The sequence below is a fragment of the Sipha flava genome, unplaced genomic scaffold (genome assembly GCF_003268045.1).
Source record: "Sipha flava isolate LNK unplaced genomic scaffold, YSA_version1 85_pilon_pilon, whole genome shotgun sequence".
NCBI lineage: Eukaryota > Metazoa > Arthropoda > Insecta > Hemiptera > Aphididae > Sipha > Sipha flava.
In genome coordinates this window covers 1,371,045-1,391,655 of record NW_020273627.1, presented here as the reverse complement: position 1 = coordinate 1,391,655, position 20,611 = coordinate 1,371,045, and the positions used below count along the sequence as shown (strand labels likewise).

At 29.6% G+C, this 20,611-nt stretch overlaps 1 protein-coding gene across 4 annotated transcripts in view; it reads left to right on the top strand.

The window, feature by feature from the left end:
* The window catches only part of LOC112693348 (lachesin-like), a 142,942-nt gene that overhangs the window by 54,049 nt on the left and 68,282 nt on the right, over nt 1-20,611 (top strand). For all 4 annotated transcript variants that reach the window (XM_025568352.1, XM_025568353.1, XM_025568355.1 and 1 more), the window contains one exon: nt 10,266-10,429. In XM_025568352.1, coding sequence (XP_025424137.1) covers nt 10,366-10,429 — 64 coding nt within the window. In that variant the 5' untranslated portion in view covers nt 10,266-10,365. The remainder of the gene's footprint in view (nt 1-10,265; nt 10,430-20,611) is intronic.

The following is a 20,611-nucleotide window of genomic DNA, read 5'->3' as shown; positions in this document are numbered from 1 at the left end:
TTTTAATAAATATACTATACCACAATGACCGAGGTCAGCCGATTGCAGTTATTGTTTATCCCAATTCGGCCGCACGTCCGTTTCAAATAGTACAAAGTGCCTATTATTTTTTTATCGAACAATTAAACGTAGTGTGGTCACAACAGCTACGTATTTCATCAATCGTATCGCCGTTCATCTCGCGATCGAAAACACGAGTACGAAAAACCACGGTGCAGGGATCCGGCGGATATTACCACGATATTACCTAATATTTACTATTATTGTGCGTTTAATAAGACGTGTGCAGTGCAAGACCAACTGACCCGCGCGCGCAGATGTAATTCTCGAGTGTTCGTTTCCTGTTCATTTATTCTCCCCCTAACCCTTTTGTCCACCAACGTAAATGTGTTCAAGCTCCACCGCACGGGACCACCGCCCTATTGAAAATTTGTGAGTACACATGTTTAATCAAAACTTCGTCTACGTTTTACGTATTTGCCGTTTGGACGCAAACTTGTGTTTTGGATTTCAGACGGATGAGACACGTGATTTTTCCAGAAATCAAGTGTTCCTCAATGATTGATACGGCTGCTATCCACGCGCGCGCAGATGGTCCGAAATATAAAATGTCAACAGACTGGTCGTCGGACGAAAAATTTGGATTGGAAACAAACCTGCGAGTGGTCCAATGAAAAAAAGTTGTGTTTCAACCGTTAACCGTTTTTCATGTTGTATAATTAACTTTTTCCACACTTGAAACTCCAAATGAACACCGAGCGCACAATTGAGCGACGTTTTTACCATCTGTAAAACAATACGTGAACGAAATTGTAGGAACTCTCCCCCCCACTATCAGATACCGGTTCCATCGGTTACGTTTTTTTGTATACATAATATATTTGAAGGCAACAATAAATCATCTCGACCGAGAGACAATTGTCGACGAAGTGCAGTGCAACTATTACACGCATTGAATATATTTGCCATCATAAATATGTTCTGAATTTAGTGCCGTATTCCATACTTCAATGAGAAAAATATAAAAAAATAACCACAAGTAAAAGCTTTAGATTTCTAAACACTTTATGTGAGATGGCTCGTGGTTAGGCTTTTATAATATCTTAAATATATTTGTTTTATCCTAACAAATAATAGTTCGTTGGGTGAAATTTAAACTAAATTTCTTTCATTCGTTTTTGTTTCTATTTTACGTCTTATTAGAAAGATGAATTTCTTAAAGTATCATAAACTTCCAGTTTTAATTCTCAAATAAATTAATACAAACAAATAGGTTGGCTTAATAAAAAAAAAAAAATGTTTATAGAAAAAGAAAACGTGAAAAAAAATATACATCCTTGTTTTTCCATGAAACTAAGGTCAGTTCATATGTGTAGTGAAATAATGTAACAATACTTCCAATGTGATGTTAAATCAAAGTAAAATATATATTTTTGATAATCATAATAATCATAATAATAATAATAATAATAATAATAATATAATTGAGATCAAAATACTTTTCGCATTGAAACTCGTACACTCGATTTAACCACCAATGATTTTTTTCATAACGACCTCGTAAAAAAAAAAAAAAACTATTACCTTCTCCCACGCAATAATAATACTCTTGCTAGACGCGTCATTGAATCAAACCCTGTATGTCTATGATTTACCAGAAAACCAAGAATTTAAGATCAAAACCTTTTTTCCGTTCGTACCGGTCCTCCTAAACTCTGCAACTTCTATGTCGATATTTTATCGGTTTATACGTTTCACATAAAAGTCAAGTATCCCATTCCTCAGCACAACTATATATATATAATGTTTAGGTTTAAACGTGTAATGCTACGCAGCGGTTCGCGTAACTGTACAATGCGTATAATGAATATTATACAGTCCAAGCGAGTTTTTAATTTCGATTTCGGTCCATTAATAAAATGTTTAGATCAACTGCGTTATTAACTCTGTGACTTGTGTATACGAGAGCGTCGTATGTACATCGTACACATGAGCACATATGCGAAGAAAAAAGGATTTTAAGCATTTTTTCTCTCCCTCTCTTTCGTCCTCAGTTAAAAAAAAAAAACGACAGTCCTCCCTCACGTTTTCCATGTGTAAACTGTTTTTTCAACCCAAAACGTAGTCGACTAGATAATAATAAATTCTCGTATACGCGTTTAATGGTTTGTAGAATTGTTGTAATAATACGAGAACCAATTTATTAGCCATCACGTTGTTTCATTATAAAGAAATTAAAACACTAAGCACATGACGAAGTTTATGCCCAGTTTCGAGCCGTTTATTAATCATTAGCGATCGGCGTTTACGTCATTTTTTCAAAGCGGTTTATCAACTGAACGGTAGTGTGAACGATGTTCATTTTCTCGCGCTAAACATTTGGATTGGCTTTTGTAGTATTATATTAATATTTCGTAAAATATTATTCTGTGCATATTCGCATCTTGTACGATTAGAAATTCCAGAAATAATCCCTTCGGAAATCACAATTGCACCAAAACAACTGTCGAATAATAATTATTTAAAAAAAATTATTTGGTACACAAAACATTCGAAAATTGTGTTTGTCATTATTTTTTTCCTCTATATTCCCCTTGAAATTTGAACTGTCGTTAATCCCATCACGCTTTGTTCTACGAGATAACCAATTTTTAACGGCAATAGTTAAAAATTCGATGTAACAAATTATTATTCATGATATTTTGTGAAATTCCATGAGCAAACAGCGTTTTAAATGTTGTTAAATATTCCTCTCCGTTCCGCGGATATATCAACCGAAACGGTGGACTAAACAACAAGAATTATTAAATGTTATTTTATAGTTTATTCGAAAAATGTTTATTATTTTTTCGCACGCGTAGTTTCAGCGATACCAGTATATTTTTATATTATAACACGTTAACGAGAACATTTTTAATTAAATCACGATTTTATAATTTTTTTTTTATCTTCGTACAACTAATAATATTAATGATAATGATAACTTTTGGTTTAAAAATATTTGTCCAGGTGTATGATACCATTATAATATTCACACGCGTCGCATCAGTAAACAACCAGAATAATATTTTAATATTTTGTTGTAAATATGACGGAAAAATTGAGCTGTTTTTATAGAATCAAGAATAAAAAAAAAAAAAAAAGGATATAAAAAATAATAGTATTCCGTGATTCTTTTAGAATGAGTCGATCCGTATACCGACCTACAATAAATGCCGATTGTAAAATAAATGTACCAGTAAATGTACTTTTCCTACCACTGCCATGCGAGCACACTGTATGAATCTACTGTGAAGCATACACACGTTTTTTTTACAATCCTTCCCTTTCTCTCTGTCTCTCTCTTTATCTCTATATTTCACACACACACACACTCTGTCTCTTCTCTTAACATTTGCTAAAAATGAGTATAGAGGAGAGTGCTTTACGGTAGGAGGAGACCGTCGGATAGAAGACAAAAAGAAGGAGTCGCTGATATATTTTTTTTTTCATTCTTTTCGCTGTGTTCCGCCTTCACAAACGTCAGTGAAACTTTAAGACTATCCTCCAGAAATGATTCAAAATCGTATAGTGCAATTGATTGCCTTCGATATTGTTTTACTCGGGTTGAAAGAGATTTTAAAACCATTCTTTTTATACACTCACACACATATACACACACAGCAATGCCGTACACGGCCGCACGATTGATGTTACCGTGTGCGTACACGGAGTTAAAGATATTAATGGGCGATCGTATTTGGTTGGAAAAATAAAAAAATATAAAAAAAAATTGTCGGCTTACCTGGGATATACTACTCACGGTGGCTTCTCATAAGCACAGGAGACACAATAAGTTGTATTTACGTAATGGGTAAGTATACGGCTGGCGAAAATATGGCGCATGATAACTGCGTGGTAACATTTTATTCCCATGATTTATCCATAATGGAAATTGAATATTTTTACAAGACCGAATAGGAAAACACCTTTTACATAATTTATTCCAACATAATAGCGGGTACGTTGTGCGCACCAGAGGTCGGCGCACCGTCGGTCGCGAGTAGTTTTGGTTGTGCGCGTTTGAACTAGTGCGTGCGTGCGGGTGTAATGTAATAATATAGTGCAACAGACGTCGTAGTTCCATTTATCTTGAAGAGAACATAAATAACATCTCGCCAACCGGAAGTTTAATTCGTATGCACACACACACACACACGCACACACACATTCATACAAATACACTCAAAGTTGTCTTAGAATTGATATATGCGTTTTACACTTAAAACGATAACTGTTATATATTAATAATAATATTTTTCGACGGTAAGAATATGGAAACATATAAAATAATGTAAGTAAGATGAGTACAACTACTGTAGCTGTGATGGTGGTATTGCAGTACTCGTAAAAACAGATTTCGTTTTCTCTTCAATCGTTGTATTATTTCCTACAACGACGACCGTGGTGGTAATTAGTGAGCAATCGAAAATCGACAAATAAATCGTTTGGAATGATGTAAAAAAAAAAAAAACGAAATAACGAGAGAAAAAAACACTAGACCCTATTGAAGTTTAAAATTGTTTTTACCAGATTTTACCCTCCGACCCACTGTGCAACAGTCGAGTGGCGTGCGCGCGTCTGTCATTCGCTTCGTTTAGTTTAACAAAAGCTGCACCTGATTTATTTCGACGTGCGGACCTAATCCCGATGGACTTCTTTCCCTCTAACGGCTGGAACTCGATAAAAACGCGATGAACAATATTTTTCGCCGTGTTTTTATACATCCAATTACTGTAAAATTGGATCGAAAGAAGCCAGCTCGACCGTTGGAAACTTATTGCCCCGCGGTTTTTGCAATTCGTATTGTTTACGAACTTGCTTTTTTTTTTTTTAAATAAACATATTAAGGTTTAAACAAAAATAAATCAAATATCACTATGAGTTAAATTCGGTTAAATATCGACATCCGAAGAATCCATCCAGGCCACTGCCTTAGGGGTAACTTTAATGAAGTCCTTCGAATCACCGTCAAATCTTCTTAGTTGGCTGTCCAAAAACGTTGCATTTATTGTATACTCGTAGTGAAATAGCACTTTCTCTTAACTTCCATTTGTACGAACTTGTTGTACTAGTTGTAAAACTCACTGAGCTCTTTGAAGTTTCAATAATGAATTGAAAATATTATAAAAGTGACCTTGCAATTGCTTAAATATTTTCGTACCGAATATTTTTGCACGATCGCGAAAATCTATGAATAAGATTTAGGCAGACTATCCAAAGTATCGGAACTCTTAGCGGTTAACTATGTGAGTTGTAAAATGATTTAAATTTTTTTTTAAAACGCCAAATGATTTAGATCCACAATTTTATATGATAGCAAATGTATTTTAATAATTTCAGACAGACATCGGTCATTACATGTGCTACACATGCGAACGAAATTAACTTATGGTTGAAAGCGTCATGTTTATGGCGAAGTGTCGGTAAATTACTTCTTATATATATATATATATATATATGTATTTATAGGAAAAGCATATTTACTGCCCATAAAGCGATATATATATATATATTATATATACCTGTGATTCAATTTTTATGATGATCGTTGAAAGTTAAAATATTCTTTACAATGTTTTAACGTAAATAAATTTTACTATCATTGATAGCGAAATTACCGTTTAGCAGAGATGTTTGTCAATATAATAATAATTATTATAATTGTACGTACATATCATATTATTTTTTCACAGTCATTCCGAATAGTTTGTAGAAGTCACTTCCCGTAAACGATTTAGGGAAAATAAACTGAATAGATGATAAATCGATTAAGTGTTTTTTAAATTCACTGTATTATGTTGTGTAAATTGTACGTTATTTGTAAGATAGTAATAATTATTTTATGCGACTCGAGATTTACAAATATAGAGATAAAAAAAACACTTGCGATTGTTTTTGACTTCGAGGACGCTTTACTTAGTATAGTATTATATATACGCGTGTAACTGTAATCTTTAAACTGCTATGAATTTCGCTGTTAAGCCATTTAATCCAAATATATATTATAGTATATTTGATGCAGCGCTTAAGCCGTTAATTAATAGTAGAGGATAAAGAAAATAAAATAACCGAAATATTCTCATTCGTACGTAAAGTTGTACTGATTGAATTTAACAACTACTACAGTACAACGTGTAGAAAATAATACAAATCAAGTACGTGAACAACAAGTATAGTAATTATTATTTAGTATATTATATCACTGGATCGAGTGAACTTATTTTTGTAAATATTATGTCTCCGCACGAACAATTATATTCTATAGAAAATAACTACTTTTATTAAGACGATTGTTTTTGTTACAAAGGCGTCAGAATAATTCAATGGAGCAAAACACATTTTATTTTTAATAGGATATAAGACATATAACTCATTTTGGTATTATCAAAACAACATTACACGAATAATAATTTGAAAATGGCGATTTTGAAGTAACATCCAGTGCAGACAAAACTTTGTGTAAACTAGATCAATTTTGCGCCGGGTGTGCATTTTGTTTGTACGAATTTGATGTGTTAAAAACGTAAATTAATATTGTTGTTTTTCATCAAAATAGACTGTATAACTTATCAAAAATAGAATATATGCGTGATACATCTAAGAATATTAAAATTATACATAACCATGAGTGTTGATATTGTGATGTCTATAATACGTCGTGATACGACAACATAATATGTAATTATAAATATATTTCACGATAGGAGTGGGTAAATTTTTAAAACCTATTTTCTAAAAAATTATAAAACCATAATGTCCAATAAACTTTATTGGTGTGTTATACCTTTACATTAATTGTCTCTCCAATACCCCTTATTTAAATGTAGTGAAGATCCCTGTTCTTTAATCACTTAATAATTTAAGAAAAATTAAACTAAGCAGTTTCATTAGGCTTTGGTATATTATAATAATTTCTTTAAAAATAACGTTAAATCATTATTATTATTATTTTGAAGAGAGAAATTTCAAAAGTGAAGCTATTTAAAAACATCGCAGATTATAAGTCAAAGAGATGATAGTTGTCCGACTCTGGTTTAAGAGGAGAAAGAAAGAACTGTAACCATCATAGTTTTATACAAAAACCCCGGCAAAAGCGTTTGTTCTTTTAGGACCATTACAGTTAATTCAAGTAAATTGAACCTATTCACAGCAACATAATTTCATAGGAATACAATATATTTTTAGTGGAGTAACGTTCTTTTTAACAATAAATATAATTATAGTTTTCAAGTTGTAAGACTAAAAAAAAAAAACCAATATTAATGTTTTAACATTAGATAATAATAATAGATTTTTCATTATTTGCGTAGCGTTTTTGGTTCGCGATAAATATTAAACATTTATAACAATATGTCGATGATGGGTTTGCATGAAAATCACATTATATGAGATTTTATTTTAGCTGAATGATTTCTAATTTCAAATAAACACAACTAATTACGCTATGGATATAATAAACGCGGTGTTAGTAGTTTCAGTGTTTTTTCGGTCTATTAGTGAACAGGAATTCGTGTTTCTTAAATATTTCTGTAGCGTCGAAATACATACGTATGATTTTTGTTACTTGTCTTTATGTACTCATACACACACATATATGTATATATATATATATATAAATTACAACTTACTGTGTAACATTTACAATTATTTATTTACAAATGCAGCGTATGTAGGTACTTTGAAAGGGACTGTTAGGATTAACGCCATAGGTGTAAACGACCTGTTGCTGATCTTGTGTTAAATCCGGATGTTTACGATTGTATATTATGTATTAAATCACTCAATACCGGTAGCATAGTGTTTTTCTACCGGTCTCGTTGGCTGTGAACACATCTTGCACATATCGTGTAATGATTAACGGATGTGGTTTTTTCTCTCTCTCTCTCTCTCTCTCCCTCTCTCTCTTCTTCCTTGTGAGTGAAATATCGCATTAACTCGAGAACAGATGTTCTCCGCTTTATTCATTTTTGACAAAAATCTGCGAATACAATATTGACGAAAATAAATCGAAATAAAATTTCACTATTTTCAATGAGATGTACAGCCTTACAATCGTCGTTTATCTAAAGTGTTCGAAACTAAGCGTTTCAGCGAGAATTTACTTTTCTCGAGTAATATGACATGGCGATAATATAATTATATACTGAATATCGAGACGTGTCACCAAGTTGTCAAACAGTGACTTGTTACAAATATATGTGTATGATATGTTGACGAGATTCAAACACTATTATGTGAGTGGAAATGTGATGACATCCTGCAACTAATTTTTAAAATTGCCTATTTTTATTAAGCACAATTTAAAAAAGATTTTAATGCTATAGCGTTGGGTGAAATTTAAAATTTAATTTCAACCACAAGCCTTCATTATCCTAAAAAAAATGTCATAATATATTGAAGAATCCATCAATTGTTAAAAAAACATATTCTGTTAATCGTTCAATATAAAACTACGATTTGGCTATTTGATCAATAAAACGTTTGTTTATCAACTAAAGAAAATTTATAAGAATAAGGTGATGGATGCATACAATAATTATCATCTAAAATAGGGGAGATATGATAGGAGGCGTCCCCTGCATAGCGATATAATCCAAACCTGGACATGTCGCTAACCAATCTTATCATCACCGGGCGAATAAAGATGCTTATCCAAAATGGCCCATTTTAGGGCCACCCAACTCTGACAGTTATGTCAATTGACATCGAAGAACTATCTAGTCCCAAAGAAATAGAACTATCAGAACTATCTGCTAAATGGAAGTGTGATGTACTCTGCATCCAAGAAACACATAGAGATACAAATGACAACCGCCAAAACATCAATCGCATACAAATAGCATTAGAACTACCACATATAAAATATGGAAGTGCAATCCTCACGAAACATAATCTAGTCTTAAAGTTAGTAGGATCTAGTCAAGTAAATAATATAGAAATAATTACCATTGTATTAATGAATTTCTCAATAACATCAATGTACAAACCTCTAGCCCAACCAGACGAATATATAAACCCCAAAAACTTTAAAAGAGATACGAGTAATATAGTAATAGGCGATTTTAATAGCCACATTGTAAGTTGGAGCTATACGGAAACAAATCAAGATGGACAAAAGTTGGAAGCATAGTCAGAAGCAGAAAATCTAACGTTGATACATGACCCTAAGCTACCATACTCCTTTAATAGCGAACGCTGGAAAAAAGGCTACAATCCAGATCTCATCCTCGTATCTAACAATATTGCACAACAAAATTTAAAATACATAGGGGAACCGATACATAGCATAGACCAGTATGCCTGCAAACCCACGCTGTCGTTAGGGCATAGAGCGTACCTTTTAAACGAAGAGTTAATTACAAAAAAGCTAAGTGGAATGAGTTTACGGAAGTTTTGGAAAATAAAATTCAACAAATCGATCCCACACTACCAAACTACGATAATTTTGTTAACTTAAAGAAAGAAATATTCAAGAAATACATTCTTAGAGGATGTAGATCACAATATTTGCCGAAACTTGACAAACTCTCTGCAAGGACTTTCAAAAAGTACAAATAAGAATTTTATAGAGACCCTTTCGCTGCTAATACAATACTACTTGGATATAATTTGATGTAGTTGGTAAACGATAACAGAAGACAGAAATTGAAATCACTAGTAGAACACATGGACATGACCCGAAATGTCAAAAGAGCTTGGAATACCTTAAAACAACTAAATGGGGAACAAATTTATAATTTAAATAGGCACGTTTTATTCGATTTTTTTCACGTTATCGTGTTCGCTCCGCCGCAGCACCGCCATCGTTTTGCTTCAACTATAAGACGTGTGTTGCAGTTTAATAATACGAGGGTGTTTATGCAGTAGTGGTTAATGATATATATCCTAACGGAAGAAAATAGGTCAATGATGTAGACAAATAGCAGTAAAAAAAAAAATTAAATATTTTCTTGTTGGTTATTAATATTTCAACTTTCTTTTTATTTCCTACACGTGTAGATTTTCACAGTGATTTAATTATAATATTATAGTGTCGATAATAGTGTTCATAATTCTATATGCATGGTTAGGTATCCTTAGTTTTAATTATCAAAAATTGTTATTAAAATACTACTACAATACGAAATAAGTTTAGAATTAATTTAAAAATATATATTAATAATGTATTGCTATGAAAGAGTCAAAAGATGTTTAATTTTTTAATTTATATTTTTGCATTCCAGTTTATTTGTGGCTGAAAAATGGCGTTTGAAATGACTAAAGAATACAATCGTTACATCGAAATTAAGCGTTGAAACAAATCGTCTAGTACCCGGTTCGAAAATGGATAACATCAATTTCATTGTTATTGCATTCATTTTTTTGAACGGCAGTATCAGCGTGAAATGTAAGTAACAACAAAAATATTTTTTCAGTAGATCGGATCTTTGATTTATTTTTAGAGTACCATATTATATAGGGTAAATTACAATATGCTACTCACCTTTTTGAAATCGAGAATTTTTTTTCTTTGAATTTAATTTTATACTTTACTTATTATAATAATTTCTTAGTTTTATAAATTAAGTGTAAATAATGAACGACCACTACAAATGATTATTTCTGAAAGATAACAATGTTTCATTGTAAAAAAAAAAAAAAAAATGATTTACCGAGTTATTGGGTTATTATTATTAGCATTATTGGGTTTTCGTTTAAATTTTACCCTTACCAACTTATAAACACACAAAAACATACGTATGCGTATGTACTTTATGCATAAGAAAATGTCAAAACTAATGCAATAGTATTTTTACAATAAACTTATATAAATACTTAATAATATTAAATTAAAGCAATATAACTTTTTTTTTTGCTATCACTTATCGTTTCCGTATAAATTATAGTTGAATTCAAAAGAATAACTGATCATTAGACTGAAGTCTATCATATAATAATACTTATATAAATGTTTTATGATATTCCGTGATGTATGTCAATTTCTATCAAATAGTGATTCGTAACTGGATATATATATTATACGTATTTACGTAAAGTATGATTCGTTTGATTCGCTTTTCAAGTGTTTTTGATAGCAAAAGTGGTTAAGACTTTATAAAAGCGCATGAAAATATAATATAACAAATAGTTCACAAAGACATGGATGACTGATTTATCTGTGGCTGATATTTTCTTAAACTTTTACACACTTAAAACTTCTATAGACACAACTGTCGTTTTTGTTATAACTAATTTGACGTTTTGTGGTTAAAGAGACTTCAACGTCATGCTTAAACTTTTTAATTACTCACATGATTCCATTGCCTAGTAATTTTAATTTTTTAACGTGTAAAAATTTAAGGTGTAAAAATCTACACTATGGCGTGTACAATTTAAAGATCAATAAATTATTGTTCATAAACAATCCTGAAGTACGAGTTGAATAAAATATGAAGTACATAAAATCAAACTCGCACTTACCATCAATAAATGTACGGCAACGACATCTTTTTTTTTAAACCATTGTTTATTAATAAAATATTATGTTCATGATGTGGATTGTCAAGCTAAAAAAATTTAAGAAAGATATTGACTTATATAAAGACTTTTAAGTTATTATTTTACTAGAGCTTAACTTAAATCTAAAAATTATAATAGCATTTCAAAATGATCAATATTTCATCGCATCGCAAATTTTGTCAACAACCTGAAAGTCAATGGACGAAGACTCTTGCAAAGAACAACAGTAAGTTATTTTGGTCAACCAGAAGTAAAGAAAAGTTTTTTAAACTTAAGAGCAAAACGAATATATGTCGATGGCTTCAAGAAAAAAAGGGGCTAAGTGATAGGTATCAAGGTTTTCAGGAGAGCAAAAAAACGATTTTTATGTTACTTTTTAATATTTTATAAATACATTTTTAATCAGTGCCGGCGCTAAGTGAGGGCAAATGGGACATTTGTCCGTGGCCCCACGCTTGTTAAAGGGCCCCGTGATTTTTAATTATCATCTTAATACTGTGAGACATATTGATAATTTATATCAAAAAATTATAAATCAATATTAAGCCTATCGCCAATTATTTGGAAAACGATATCAAAATTTAGCCATAGTAAAAACTACAAAGTAAATTGTTATCGATACAAAGAAAGCGTAATATTTTGACGATACTCTTCGAGTAGAATTCCTAAAATAAATAATAATAGAAATATTTATTATCTCTATAGTTATTGTTTTCTCTGTTCTTTATTTGGAAATAATATTATTATTATTATAGAAGGGAAAAAAGCTATATTCTTAAAATATTTATTTGATAATCTAACATTAAGTTCAATATTAATTGAGTATTTGACCGCAGTCCGCTTTGCACGTTTCTGTATTTTTTCAACAATTTCTGCATATCACAAAAGTAAGTTTTCATTTTATGAAATTATTATTACACTTTAGTTAAGTGTATAGCCGTATAAAATATAGGTAGTATCAGGTGTATCAGGAATCAGGATTAGTTTTAATATGTATTGTCTACCGTCGTATATTGTATTATTCTGCCTGCCGTGGCCACATACTTAGATATTAAACAATTGATTATTTTATTCATTTTGATAATAAATTATTTAATATTATTATTATTTTTATTGTTTAAAATTCAAAGAAAAACTGTATTTTTTTTTTAAAAATCCTTATTTAAAAAAAGCTAGAATTTTGCCCCTCTCTGGGAATCTAAAGGCTAATACCTATGTCCAGGGACCCGCAGTACCTAGCGCCGGCACTGTTTTTAATTATATTTTTGTTGTTTTTACGGTGATACAATTTTCAATTAGTTGTATTTATAATGAAAGCATAGGGAGCTATTTGAGTAAAAAAAAATTTATTTTTTATTGCTTGTAACTAAATTGTTTATTGATGATAAATGTTTTTATCACTTAATTCTAAATAATATACCATTATAATCAGCTCTTTTGGAATGTTTGTCGCTTGTTTTATGCAGTAATAATAATTATTATAATTTTATAAATGAACAAGATGTAATTTGGCCCCATAAATTTTATGCTATTGGCATTTGGACCCTAAAAATATCGTTTAGACCCACGCTTTAGAGTTTACATACTATGAAGGGTTGTTTTTATCCTAAATTAAAAAAATTGATTATTTATTATAAAATGGCCAGACTGAAGTACCTAGACATAAATTTTGATCCTACTAAATCTCCTTAGACCTTAATGTAGGTCAGCCCCTTTCGTCGTGAAGCCATTGATGTAATGTGAATAACGATCAATGGCCAATGGGTGTTCGAGACATGGACTCCTTGCGGGCTTCCACGGGTACGCCACTTTTTGAATTTCTGGTTTTACTTGTATTGAAATGATTCGGTTGGTTTTATAGTATTTCGTATTTTTTACTATTCAAAATCGTGTGTAAATGCGTAAATACAGAAGCGATCGGGGTGAAAATTTGCTGGCTAAAAGTTAAAATTCTTCACGTATATGATGTGTATCCGGGTAACTTATTGTCGGAGTTAATTTCGTTTCGAGAATATATTGTGCACACGTTTTCCATTCTTACGCCGCTACTTTTCTGTAGCGTAGTATTGAAATCTGGAGTCGCGTCTTTTTTTATTATGTTTTTATTGTGCGTTCGCCCCATGATTCGTCATCAGCATAATGACAATATTGTGCGTAAGAAGCTCATGGTGTACGGTATGTTGTTATACATTTCTTTATGGTGATTACATTGTACACGTCATCATCTCTTCACACACACACACACACACACACACACATAAACATTATGCAGAAGAACGAAAAATGCACACATAATAAATCCAAGTAATGTCGTTGTACTATACGAGTAAATGTACTTGGGAAGGGAGAAATGTGTATATAGTTTATGTCTACGAGTATAACATATTAATAGAATTATTGGCATGACTGGGGAAGTGGGTTAAGTATTCAAACTTATCTCAAAATTTTAACGATTTCAGAAAAAAGTATTGATTAATATTTATACACAATTTAAGTTTAATATCACAAACATTTGACATGGTTATTTATATAATCCATTTTCGATTTATCTAATACTATAAATAACATGGAGCGTAGTCCGTGAATTAAATTACTTATTGTATTATATTAAATGCATCTTATCGATAAAAATATTTAATTTGTGGAAGAAGAAAAGGCCTGAATATTTTTTTAAACTCTCCAATATCTAATAAGATGGTCAATTTTCAATATCAATGATTCAAAATGTACCATAATTTATTATTATTTTAATTTTTTTTTAACATGACTTTTGTATATGTATTTTTTAATACTCATATTATATTATATATATATATATATATATATATGAATGTTGTAAACATACACGCCAAAATTATTATTTTATTAAATAAATACATTTTAAATACATGAAAAAAAAAATAATAATAATAAAAGTAAAAATATTAATCCTCATTCCTCCCTCTCAGAAAAATATATAGACATGCTCCTGAATATAATATTATATATTCATTAATACACATTTTTATAATACGTATGATATAATAACAAATTATATATTCCAATAAATGATATATAATATATAATACTATAGGTACATATATATTATAAAAATGATTAAGATTATGGCGCAAAGTGCGGTAAAAACACAGTTATTCGTAGATACTGAATAAATTGTTAATACTTCAAAAATTGTTTGATTTGTTGTATTTTTAAAATTCCGAAGACCCATATTTAAATTTAAACTACATTTTGTGAAATATGTGTAATTGCGATGGTATTTTTTTGTTCGTAATATTTTAACAAAATATTTATATTTAATACATAGAGGTATTAAGATTCGAAATATTAGTGTAGGATTAAAAGATTATTTTTAAAATGAACTGAAAATAAATTAAAAACGTTGAAACGTTTTTTTTTTTCGCGTACATTTTTCAACATTTTATTTTATAACTTAATTTTTAACTGTACATTTGTAAACACACATTGTACAGTTTTTTTTTTATAATTTAATTTTATTGATATTACAATGTAATACTTTAATAAAAACAAAATCACATTACCTTTTAACTATCCGTTATATAAATTAAATACATCGAATCAAAGTTTATACGTACCACGTTTGTTAAACATCGTTATTCCTAAAATAATAAACAAATAACACAGCATTGTAACAAAATAGGCATTCATCCAAGTAGCCTACAGAAATTTAAAGTTTGTGCTTGGTGCATTTTATATTATGATAATCTACCTGATAAACGAAAGGATAAGGGACAAGCTCACATCCTGTTTCTCAAGTTTTTGTATATAAAAGCAATATTTTTATTAATTTCAGTCATGTAAAATGTTGAATACGAATTTTGTTGTATTATATTGGTCGACGTCGGTATACATAACATAATATGATTGCATTGTATGTAATGTATATTTTAATATCGCGAGAATACATTATGTTAGCCTAAGCAAATCTAGAAATTTCAATAAGACAATGTCAAAAGCTTTAGCATCAAAAGTATTATATTTTTTTTCAAGTATAGCGCTGTATATAAGGATTATCAATAGGACGATATATTACGTACCAATGGCTGCCGCTTTCCCAAATTTTTCCTGTTTCCAGAAGAGCTTTTACATTTTTGCATAAAAATGATCTTATTACAATTATTAATATTTCAATTATACGAAATATGAATTTTGATGATGCGATTGGTATTATTGAATATTATCGTCCCTCTCACTAATGATCGTCTAATTAATGATAGCGTTTTCGTGACTAAACGGTTCAGTAAAGTAAGCATCAGTTATTACGTGGTTCATCGCTCGACAGGATTTTGTCAAAATGTGTTATCATCACAAATCATCTTACTCATAATAGAATACCACGCCATCGGATGTCATGAGTCCGTGTTTCGTCTTCACAGTAGTTAGAACTATACGTTGGACGACGAAATGCTATTGGTCATCATCCGATACGTATGGATACCGCTACGGTTATTCCGTAGTAAGTTATCGTTCATCAACCTAATCCCATCCAGAGACTACTGTGAGATACATACACCCATTGAATTTTTGCAAAATAAAAATCGCAACACGATAATATTGTAATGTCCAAAGTGTTAACTCTGGTATCGTTGCCATTTAAAAAAGCAGATTGCAGTAAATTTTGTCGCAGTATAGTGTATCATCGAAACTCTTCAAACGTTGTAACACACAGATCGCTGACACTCGCCTCGATCATTGTTTTAATGGTAAATTTATTGCGAATGTCGTCGTATAACACGTGTAAAATATTTTCGTTAACTTTTAACTCTGGTAGTAGACCAGCTAACGATGACCTAGTTGGCCAACATTGTAGTTTTATCCATACGCATACTAGTCTTGTGGAAAACGAAGGGCGCTTAACGCTCTTGTAATCATAATATTTATTTTAATACAAATTATACGCGTGTGCTATTTTGTATTTATTTATTTTTTTTAAATATTACGCATGTGAGGCTACATAAAGCTTCACGAACTTAAAACTTACTACCGGAAACTGGTACGTGTACACGTGTGCGCGTTCATTAATAGGATCTAAATTTGTTCAGATGTGCAAACGTTTTATCAACAATAAACACCCAAAACGCATTGTGTTACGGTTATTAACGACTCTCGAATGTTGTGAGAGTTATAAAATAACGATTATTTCATTATTGCAGCTGATATCATACAGTCGGTTTCATTCTACGGTGTCTGCGCAGCACACGAGTATCCGGCGAGCAGGTATACTTTAATAGGATTTAAACCGCGCGTTATATTTGTATCGTCAAACAAGAGTGGCTGTATCGAATGAATACCTAGTTTAGTATTGCATTTCCGTGTTCGAATTTTGCTCGGATACCAATCGATAAAACATTACGTTTTTAAACACGGTATGTTCAACGTTCTGATGAACTTATCTTGTATGTTGTATATTTTAATATTGTATATTTACACGATAAATTATAATTCGATAAATAGTAAAACAAACGTTTTGGTATCAAATCAAAAATATAGTTCTACAAATTTTGCGTATCCAGTGATTTGGTGAATCGTGATCATTATAAGTTCGCTGCTACGGTTTTAGATGACTCTGGATGTCGTCTTATATATCCATGATAATTTCGTGTACTTACAATAGGATGTGTGAAATCACCAAAATTTTTTTTACAGGAAATGAAAACTAACATATATTATTAGCTACAGTTATAATCACTGAAGTCGAATGACACATGATGTTATCGATACTACAATAAATTAAACATTATTATGTATAATGAAAATATTATAACTTTTCTCTCCTACTGCTTTTCATCTTGACAATGCATCTAGAAAGCGTAGAAAATCAAATATATTTACAGTAAATACAACAATATCTACATACCTAAATTTTTAAACAATACATTTTACGTTGTATTAATTAATTGAAATTAACAATATGTGCTTATGTATTTTACTATTGCATAATAATAATACGTTGTTACATACTTCGTGTACTTTCGTGTATGCTAGTTGAATAATGAGAGACTAGTTTTGAAAATGAACCAGAGAATTCTTAGCGATTAATTCAACACTGAATACATATTATGTATTTTTTTATTGATATCAAAAATACATCGACAACTAGGCCATTAGTATATGTATATTATTGGTATTTACATTATATTATGTATTTGTGTACCTTATATTTACATATAACTATTTAATAATCTTGCAAATTTTTAACTATGGCTGCAAATAATAATAATTTATAATTTTGGGTTTTAAATGTGTACTAAGTGAAGGATTTAAGCCAAGACTTCAATCCTCATAGAGTATTATCCTATCATACGAACGGAGTAGGTATACATTCGACTAGTAATCTAAATAAGGTAGTTTTTGAGGAATAAATTTTTTGAAAAAATATTTCTTACAACACGTAGAAAAAAGTTTATTTTTGTTGAGAAACATAAAATATTATATTTGAAATCTGTAAATCGCTTTAAAATGTATAACAGTGACAGGTATGTGATATGGTTATTTTACATACTTTTTCAATACATTTATACTACTTTGGAAAATAAAATTGAGTTATAATATTTTCGTAATTAATGTATTTATTTAATTCAGAATACTACAAAATTAGTTTAGTAATACCAGTGAGTGCTTTTAAGCATTAATTATTATTAAATTTAATAAATCGATGACATAGTTGTAACTATGATGTTGTTATATTTTTTCTTCCTATAAACAATAATAGTGAATTTTTATTTTATGAACTTTAAAATACTTTAATTAATAGCCTTTTAGCTTCAATTTTATTTCAAAAGGTAAATGAACTAATTATTCATAATGTATACTTGATCAAATTAGTTTTAATTTCAGAATTTATAGTATCAATAAAAATGTACTACGTTTATTTTTTATTAATAGGCATAATAATATATTGTGCATCTTCAATTTAACATTTTATTAGTAATTCATTGGAATATCTATTTTAAAATTTCATTGGCATTTTCATCATTAACCATTGTACTAATTGAAACGCCAACGAAGCTTAAGATTTTAATCAAATCAAAAGGAACCTCAGGAACAACGGTTAAAATATTTAAAGCTGATCAAGACAATGATTATTCATTATTATTTACTTTATAATTTCGTCGCGTACTTTTTTTCTTTCTTTTTTTCTTTTTTAGTCATTTTTTCCTTTTAAATAATAATAATTGAAGGAACAAAAAAGTAAGGTTTTGAGTTAAACAGTGTGTCTACAACGAAAAATTATCTTAAGTGATTTACATAATCTGTGTGATAAGTATAATCTTTCATTTACAATTCTTGGCATTGTTTCTTGAGCAGAAGTTATAAAATATAACGAGTAGTATAATCAAAATAAAACTAAATGAAGATATTTGACATAGGTACATTTTTTATCATTTAAATTTTTTATTTTGGAAATATAATTTGAAAGACTGTAAATATATATACATATATATTGGTATATTTTGTACTGCAAAAACGAAATTTTGGCTTTTTTGGAAGTACAAAAAATAAAAACAAAGAAAATAAATGTTTTGTTCGATGTTTGAGGTATTTATTTATTGAAATATTACAACTGCATATTAATCTTAAAACTAAAGTACAATATTATAATGTTTAGACTATTAGGCTATGTAGGTATAAGACAATAATCTTAACCAGTTATAAGATGTATAAGAAGTAAGCATTTGTTTGTTTGACAGAACTATCAATAATAATAAAAAGTACGCGTATTATATTTTGATCTATTTTTCATTTGTAGTTTAAATTATGTTAATCTATCACGATAGTTGAATATATTTCGTGTTCACACATAGTAGAAAGATAACATTTAAATATAAATATTGAATTATAGTTATAATATTAATATTTATGAAAATATTAACAATAATCAGTTGCAATGTATACAACTGAATAAATTGTTTAGGTAAGTATAATTTTTGTCTATTTTATATAAAACAAAGATATTAAAATTTATTATTTATACATAATGCGTAATGATGGTTTGTAAATTGAAGTATACACTTTTAGAACGCAACCTGAGTCAAGTTAAAACAGTAGATGTAATATTGTGTAAAATGAGATTACGATGAAAAGTGACTTCATCAAAAGTTTTTAATAACTCCCAGTTACAATTTAATTTAATTGTTTAAATACAGTTAGGTTTACAGACGCTACCACATAACAGTAGGGAATAATTTTTTAAACTTTTGTGTAATTTTTATAATATTATTAATAACTAGTTGTACATCAAGAAATTGTGTTCATGTCAAAATAATAATCAGAATGCATATAGATCAACAGATCCGACAAGTACAAGTTTAAATAGTATACAAACTAAGACGATGAATAAAAATTTACGAGTATTATTCAAGTAAAATATCTTTACTAAATCGAAGAAACAGAACATTCCAAATAATTTGGTTTTGCATTTTAAGTAATATTAATTGTTAAAACTTTTTAATAACGTTTATAATTCAGTAAATGATTGTATAGAGAGAATATATATATATATATATATATTCTCTATATACATATATATATATATATATATATATACATTCTCTATATACATATATATATATATATATATGTATATATAGAATGTTAGGTCATTTATTATTATTATACCAAGTAGTATTAAGTTCATTCTTATTTTAAAGTTTGAGCGGAAGAAGTAAAATTACAGTAAAAACTGTTTATGGCACAATCGCTTAGATAAGAATTTAAAAATATTCCGTTTTTGATGGGTTTCTAACAATATAATTTGTGACGGGACCTGATATCATTTCTGTTAAAGACAGATTTCCGGTTTATTCGTGGTCCGTTAAGACAAATTTCACTGCATTGGCACTGTTATGATTACGTAGAGTAGCTAATATGTTTTTTTTAACCTAAGGTATGGCCATTTGTATTACATAATAAAAACCGTAAATTGTTATCGAATCTTAGCATAAATAGTATAAAAACACTTAGTAATTAAGTATATAGAAATCAAAGAAGTACAAAAACCTGAACCATCTTCATCCCCTCTTCATCTAGTTAAGCGTTTGTCGTCGTT